The sequence below is a fragment of the Arachis ipaensis genome, chromosome B10, assembly GCF_000816755.2.
Source record: "Arachis ipaensis cultivar K30076 chromosome B10, Araip1.1, whole genome shotgun sequence".
In the NCBI taxonomy this organism is placed as follows: domain Eukaryota; kingdom Viridiplantae; phylum Streptophyta; class Magnoliopsida; order Fabales; family Fabaceae; genus Arachis; species Arachis ipaensis.
Window position 1 is genome coordinate 128,519,479 of NC_029794.2, and position 8,485 is coordinate 128,527,963.

Below are 8,485 nucleotides of genomic sequence, written 5' to 3' on the forward strand. Positions count from 1 at the left end.
TTCCTTGATGATTGGTATGCATGTAGTTGACAACTGTGCTCCTCGTCTTCGTTTGTTAGTGATATTTGAAAGCTGTTTGGTTAGTCATTGTGAGAGGGAATTGGAAGGTTGGTGTGGTTGATAGACATGCCCTATAGTTATTTGGATCATTAGTTAAGTGTGTGGATGGTCAGTTATATTGTGTATTTGCTGATATATGTGTTTATGAATTAGTTTTTCATCCTAATTATATATGGTTACTAACGGGAAGTTTTCAGTTTTGATATTTGTTTATCTTCCATAACATAGAAGATATTAATACAAGGCTATAATCCTTGATGTCAATATTTTCTTATCTGCCTCGATGCATCAGTGTTATATTCTCGTGTCATATAGCTCCAATAAATAACCATGCTGCTCGAACAAATCAATCTCTATACCGGCTGAACTCAAACTCAGATGGGTAAAAAGGTATCGACCAGATTACATCAATAAATGAACATATTTTTTTATGACGTTATTCTTATCCTTTTTGGTTTTGCTCAACAGAAACTAGTAGAGACGCGGTGCTCACCTTGCTACATTAATAACTTATTTACCCACTTAGAACGACAACATGAGCAAGCTAAGCTGGACGAGATTGAGGCCATAGGATTCGGTTTCCTGCACCGCGTACCACAATGGCATGTGAAACAGAGCATCATGCTCCAACTAGCCAGGTCTTATGACGTTGACACAAACACGCTCATGTTGGACACAGGGGACATTCGCATTAGCGCCGAACTTATTGGCAATGTATTCGGCATACCTTCTCATGGTTAGTGATAGTTATGTAGGATGTAAAAATTTCTCTGCCTAGTTTACTTTCTCCATTGTTGACACTTGCTGATTTGTGGCAAATTGTTCCATTCCTCGCAGGCGACCCAATCCCAAAATTCCAGAAAAAAAATTCATCGCATTTGGCAATTAAGGGGGAGTTTCAGAAGAAAACAACCCAACTGCGTGAGTTTGTCTTTGCTTGTCCAATGGATACTGAGCAACAGAGGATGAGTTTTAGAAGATACTTTATCATGGTTGTTTTGAAAATGTTTCTGAACCCCACAAGCCAGCAAACTATTTCGCCGTGGCACCTCCCTCCGATATTAGATGTGTCGAACCCTAGAAGGTTTCATTGGCCGTATCACATATTAAAGTGGCTGCGGGATGCGATAAGGAAATTCCAAGACGAGAACAGGGAAACATGTGGCGGGTGCATGTTCGTGTTGCTGGTAATGGCAATAAATTACTTAAATTTAAAACCAATGTACGACCACCGTAGGTGTAATTCCTAAAATTTAAGTCATTTCTCTATAGGTTTTGTACTTTCAGCGCTTGAAGCATGGTCCGTTGCATGCATGCCGTGTACCTGAACCCTGGATTGTTAAATGGACCACTGATGAACTTGATAAGAAGGCCGATCACGTTATCTCACATGTTCAATATATAATAATGCATTTTATTAAATCTAGTTGAACAAAAAATGCAATTGGTGGTTCAAGTTGATTTTTTGGAATCTCTTTTTTGCCCCAATGTTGAACACACAGGGTTGCATAGTCAAAAATGCAAAGGACAAGAGAAAGCAGAAGAAACATTGTTCGAGTAAACTTGTTAACGAGGGAGGAAGGTGTAAAAAGCCCCGCAAGGACACTGACCAATCACCGTCTACCAAAGGGAAGACTACACCTCATCCAAGTTATAGGAAGGCAGAAAAGGTGATTTGCTTTCCTTATGAAAGCTCGTGAGCTCAATTAATTGGATCCTTATTTATGTGATATGATGGTTGATCGTTATCATAGAATTTGCAATTACAAAATTGTAAAGTAACTTCAATATGTGGCTGTATGGCTTGTTTTGATATATGGTGTTTATAAAAGAACGGTTGGGAGAGCTGAATTCAATGACCGTGTATGATATTTACATGTTTTTATGTAGAAAGCTTGTTTGAATACAGTTGTTGTGTCTTATTTTTATTAAGGTTTTATTTGAGTTCAGTTTGTTACTTAAACAGGAGATAATCACTATGACAGCCTTATCCAAATGAGACTAATTTTTGTTGAAGGAGCTTAACAAAGACATGAAACCACCGACTTGTAAGGGAACATTCCGACCAACAACAGAAGGAAGGTTTACATCTTGCGAAGCGTGAGGACGAAACACCTGCAAATAAAAAACAAGAAAAATGGAAACAGTTATGCTCTTTCATCGTACTATACCAAGTAAAAATAGAAAGATGAGATAAAGCCAAACATGTACCGGGGGTGATTTCTTGTGATTCCTCCGAGCTGAATTCTTGAAAGACTTTTCAAGGGCAGCGCCGAGCCTCTTACTCTTTGGCCTGCCCTTTGTGGCGACCTTCGATGGGCCTTGGATGTCATCAACACTAATGTCATTTGAACTCTGTGAGCCGAAGCTGGCGTGGGCATCAGACACGGTCTCGGACCTCTTCTTTGCACGGTGTGCTGCCAACTTGGTCCTTGTTTCATCCAAAGCAGCATGTAGCAATGATGTTTCGTCATCGTCACCGACGAACTCTTGAGCAACATTATAGAACTGTGCACAAAGTCCCATGAATGCAACATGACTCTCATCCGACCGACTGACATCATGGCTACTCCTGACATACGTATGCTTGCACTTTACTTTCTTGCTCCATCGAGGGAGAACATAACAGGGAGGTACTTTGTAAACTTTATACGAGTGAAAAACTTCAAGACAGTGATAGCACAACACACCTGAACTCTCAAACAGATTGCACTCACACCGAACCTCCTGTGTGGTCCGGTCAAAATGTAGATCGTACGAAATGCAAATTATAGTATCGTTGACTAATTTCTCCTCTTCTACCCTGATGGACACCGATGGCCCATCTTCAACAACGATAGAGACCCTGCAATTAGCCTTTTTTATGAACTCCGTTTGAACATCCCTAAACATGCTGGTAGTGTACTCTTGTTGAAACTGTTTCTCAATAGGCGAGCTCGTTGCACAAGAGATAACACCCCTTAAGTCTGCCGCATCATCCTCCAATTTCCTCTGCTCCTTCACTCCAAGCACATTGTCATATTCGTGAACAAATTGAACCAAGCTAGTTTTACTGTGTAAGTATCCACCGTAGAATGCGTGCATGCTCTCACTTCTTTGCGTACTCCTCATGGCAGCCCAAAATTCACACTTGAAGCATATCGGGACCCACATGCGCCGGTCATCATACAGATCTACAAGAAATAAAGAATCCCAATTTAAGCATAGAAACCTTACACCAAACATATTACTACAACTGAGAAATGACCATCCACAATCACTAATAAATTAAACATCCAAATGTATACTATAATGAACATCCATATAATTGTCATCAACAGTAACTGATAAACTAAACATCCAGATGCCGAATAATTGCAATTAAAGCGTGTGGAGTAGTCGTAGAGTAACAAACCTGACAGCCATGTGTTGTTATGTAAGTTGTACTCATCTATAAAATCAGCCCAGTTATCTTCGAATGACTCCTCAGTCAGAGAGTTCCACACAATGTCGTTTAGGTCATCATACAAAGATCTGTACCGGCGGTAACCCCCAAACTTGAAAGGTAACTTCTTCGTAATATGCTAGATGCACCAACGGTGGCGTGTGTCAGGTAAAGTATTTTTTATCGCACGGTAAATGGACTTACATTGATCGGTTATGATACGCTGTGGAACAGTACCAACGCACTTCACCCATTGGCTGAAAACCCACTCATAACTTGCAATTTCCTCATTTCCCAGCAAAGCACAACCGAGGAGGGTCGACCTACCATGATGTTTGACCCCAACGAACGACACAAACGGTAATCCATGCCTACAAGAAGAACCAACCGGATATAAGAAATGTTAATCACGATCGAATAGAGTTTTACCAACTAAAGGACCAAACACCAACTTAACTACTACATACCTGTTTGTACTGTAGGTGCTATCAAAAGACACGACATCTCTGTAGTATTCATATGACGCCCTACACCTTGCATCCACCCATACTGCACTCCTAAATTTACAATCTTCATCCAGCTTCACCGCGTAAAAGAAGTTCGGATTGATCTCCTTCATCCTCATAAAGTAGCTCATCATCTCCCTGACATCAGCATCCACGTTGCTAGTTCGGAGCCTCGCTGTTATATAGTTTCTTAAATATTTTTCTGAGAATCCCAGGTTAGACGGCCCTCCAGCCTCATTTGCCAAAGCTAGGAAGGTCTTATTTGGTCGAATCCCAGCCTCATCGTTATTCTCGATCACGCACTTCGCATGCATGCTCAGCTTCCTATACTCATGGTAGTGAACAGCCTTTCTCGCTGAACAAGGATGCGAGTGCCTCAAGTCAACCTTGAACAAAATCCAATCTTGCATGTCTTTGTCAAACTTGACATATATCCTTGCCTTGCACCCAGCAGCAAAAATTGTATTCTTCCGTATTGGTGCTTTGACACGAGACCCACAAATTCCGTCGCGATTACAGTGGATAGCTTGGTTAACGGGTATCTTTGTGATCTTGTCATATGTTGTCGTCCGTATCTTAGTTGCAAATCCTATTTTCTTGGCGTAGGTAACATAAAAGTCATTAGCCATCTCTAGCTGCGCAAACCGTATGCCAACTCTTGGTATCTCATCTTCTTGAAGGCAACCATGATCTGGTAACTATAATTTAGATTATTTTAGAAAAATTAGTTACCATTACGGACCAAATGAAACATGCGAATTGTGACTAGAAAAAATTAAAGTAGATTTTAAAACCTCGTCACCAAGCTCCATCTCTTCACTTCCAACCTCACTAATATCCGACGGTTGCAGGGCCTATAATTTAGACAGAAACACAATATATGAAAGGAAATAAAATTATTATGTAATAATAAAATTATTAAATATTATGTAAATAAAACCTGAAACAGATGCAGTAAAAACACCACAGCAGCTAGAAATCATGCTAATCATCATACACATTTTAGCTTAAAAACAACTGCATGGAAATAACAAGGATGGTACTACAATTATTTATTCCATTTTAACTATTATTTAAGGGCCTGTATCATCTTTTAGTGGCTTCTTTTTTCACTCCATGAACAAAATTTTTTTCATGTTTATTTACATACACACACTCTTTTTTTCAGATGCAGGAAGAACATAAGCACCTCATTCATTATAAATCACTCAAATAACTTCATAATTGGTTAATCTATGCAAATGTAGGATACACATAACCATATAATCCCATGAGCATGAAAAATATTAAAATAACATGCAGGAAGCCTAGGAGCATGTATCTAAAAAATATGCACTGAGCATATAAACATACCATCACATGATTACAACACTCATATAAGCATTCCATAGTTAGCATGTTACAACTATAAGTAGCATTCACTTCAATTCAGTAAACAACTTCAGCCACTGCATCACCCTATGGTTATCTATTTTACATACTTGCATGATTATCATGTAGGGATAACATGTGCACACCATAGATAAAAATGCATTCATATAAGCATACCAAAAAATTAAATTATGCTATCCCATCATTCATATAAGCACATAAGTCCATAATAGGATGATTAGCAAATGAAGATGCCATTTAACATGAAGACAGCATACATTCATATACAAAAACACGTACAAAAATATGCTTCCTGTATATAATCATATAAACATGAAATGATTAATTAATTCCAGCTAATCCTCAATGCATGTAATGATACCATTAAATATAAAACAAACATAAAAATTAAAGAACTCATTTACATTGTGACTAAACATAAAAATTAAACTCAAAATAAACATCCATGGCACAATTTGAGGATCATAATTGCTCACCTTGTTCGACTGCTGATCGTGGCCTGCGACATCGCCGGCTAAGTTTTCTCTATCGTATGGTAAATTTTCTGAAATACCAGATGCTACAAAAACTAACGGTTCAACTATATTGACCTCCATTAATGAATTTCGGCAAAGTGATGTGCATAAAGGAGGACCCTCGCTTAAAACACGTTCTTCTTGCGATTCTGCCATTCTAACTGAGTCAAAACCGGCTGCGTTCTGTGCGGAGGAGATGGCGGCGCTGGTTGGTTAGCTGTTATTGTCGGTGGACTGTTCGATCGTATATGAAGGAGGAAGCCGATCAAGAGGACGCAGTGGTGGGTAGTGGACTGGGAGGTAGAAAGATATGCATGGGGCAGCCGTTTGATCGAAGAAGATATGACGTAAGAGATTCTCGTTTTAACCTAATTAGCTATTTTGATACTATAATTAAGAGTGATTCTATAAATTTCAAATTTTAAATTAAAAATAATACAAAATTAATTAATAATCCATGATCTATTCTTAATTTCAATTAAACCCTCATTGTATGCATTGTACAATAATCTATTGTTTCCTTATACTTTCCCTTCGTATATATATATTATCCTTATTCACAATGCATGGGGTATCAATGTGCACAATAATGTTAAAGATTTGGTTCAAAAACCATTTTGATATAAATTAAATTATTAGTATTTGAAGTCTATGGTATATCCAATAATTTGAGTACAACACTTACTTTACTTATTAAAGTGGAAAATTACTGTAACCATAACGATTGTAGGTAGTCTCTAGAGATATGGAGTTGAACTTCTAATACATTTTTTTTTATGCTCGAGAATAATCATTTGGAGTGTAAATATTTACAAATGAGTCTAATTCAATTGAGAGATATTTCACATGTATAAATTTTTTAGATACTGTATCCTTGGTAAATATGAAACTTGTAATAGTAATCACGGCTCCATTAATACTATAGCAATCTATAAATATCTCTAAAAAAATACGAGTATGCTACGTGCACATTAAAATTAGCCACTAAAATTAGTCATCAATATAAAATATATGTTGAAATATAAATATATTAAAAATAAATTAAATCACACATGTATTTATACATAAATATATTTGTGACTAATTTTAGTGGCTAATTTTGATGTAGAAATAGCATTTTTAACAAATATATTAAAAATTTTCTAGTTGCATATTTTAAAATCCATCTAGTTAGTATAACTAAATTTGTAACTAAATTCTTACTTTACTTAGGAGTAACTATGGCATAATTCTTTTAAGGGTTAAGTACGATTTTGGTTCTTAAGGTATAGGTCAAAAATTTTTGTCGTTCTTAATTTTTTTTTGCATACAAAATCCTCCCTAAAATTTAATTTGGTTTTAAAATCGTCTTTATCTTAGAGACCAAAATTTTACGGAGGTGGCGGCAGAAACAGAGGCAAAAATGGATCGTAGACAACTTCTTCTTCTTCCCTTCCCTTTTCTTCTTCGTTTTTTTCCTCTTCGTAGAAGTAGAAATACTCTATTTTTCTTATTTTTTTATTTTATAATATTTTTTTGTTATAAATAATTTGGTTCAAAATTTTAAGAATTAAATAAAAAATAATTTTAAAACTTGGTTTTAAACCTTAGAGACAATTTTATATGCCAAAAAAGTTAAAAACAAAAAAAAATTTCGACTTATACATTAAGAACTAAAATCATACCTAACCCTTCTTTAAATTAACAATTCTGTTAGGGAACCAAGAGGGGGTTCAGCCAACTCCTGCCAACTTTTTAATACGCTGGATCTCGAAACTCATCTTAATAAAAATAAATTAATATACATGGATGTTTCTTCTGCTAAGTATCAGAATGTTTCTTTTTCATACTAAATGAATGTTTTTTTTATATATTTTTCGAATTTTTTGTATTGCAAATGTGAATGTTTCTATTTTTTTAAAAATTTTATAATTTATTTTTAAATTTTATAGATATCTAATTATTTTTGCCAAAATATAACTAGATATTTCTTTTGTTAAGCATTAGGATGTTTTTTTTTCATATTAAATGAATATTTTTTTTATATTTCTGTAATTGTTCAAGAATAATTTGTGCTTCACCACTTCTTCCTTAAACAATTCTTGAAGTTGAACCAAGTGCAAGGCAGAGACGATTGGATGTGATGGAATCGCGATTTGACCGATTCGAAGACCTGTGCCGCTTGCTGCAGGAGATGCTACATAGGATCAATGCACGAGTGGATTCCATGGAGCAGGGCACTCGGATCCGTCACAAATGGAGTTCTCCGGCGTCGCACCAGGCCGCCATTGGCTTGCAGGGGAGTAGAACCGGCCCGGAGCAGTAGAGAAAACTGAAACTCTGATTTTTCGCGGCGAGGATGCGATGACTTGGATTGAGCGTCTGGAGCAGTTCTTGCTCAAAGCGGTGCCAGAAGAGGAGTGGGTCGCAGTGACAATGTTTGCCATGAAAGGCCGCGCGTTCACGTGGTTCCAACGATGGAAATTGACCGCGTCGACGCTGCAGTGACAGTCCCTTCACGTGGCGTTACTGTGTCACTTTCAACCTGAGAAGTTGCAGAGTCTTGGGTGAAAACAGAGGCGAAGAGTGCTTGATGGTGAGAGAAAAGG

General features: G+C 37.0%; 1 protein-coding gene across 1 annotated transcript; it reads right to left on the reverse strand.

Moving 5' to 3' along the window:
• On the reverse strand, nucleotides 2,062–6,053 carry LOC107621394 (protein FAR1-RELATED SEQUENCE 5-like). The gene is made up of 6 exons (XM_021114700.1): nucleotides 5,859–6,053; nucleotides 4,785–4,844; nucleotides 3,952–4,688; nucleotides 3,689–3,855; nucleotides 2,272–3,233; nucleotides 2,062–2,175 (listed from the first exon to the last, which is right to left on the reverse strand). Exons 1-6 carry the CDS (start codon nucleotides 6,051–6,053, stop codon nucleotides 2,062–2,064), a joined length of 2,235 nt encoding a protein of 744 aa, XP_020970359.1.

What these genes read in the sequence shown, in the direction of transcription:
- LOC107621394 (XM_021114700.1), bottom strand. Translation starts at nt 6,053, where the DNA reads ATGGCAGAATCGCAAGAAGAACGTGTTTTAAGCGAGGGTCCTCCTTTA. An exon ending in AGCACCTACAGTACAAACAG is followed by an intron (nt 3,856 to 3,951) that starts GTATGTAGTAGT and finishes TTCTTCTTGTAG; the next exon opens with GCATGGATTACCGTTTGTGT. An exon ending in GCGTATCATAACCGATCAAT is followed by an intron (nt 3,234 to 3,688) that starts GTAAGTCCATTT and finishes TATTTCTTGTAG; the next exon opens with ATCTGTATGATGACCGGCGC.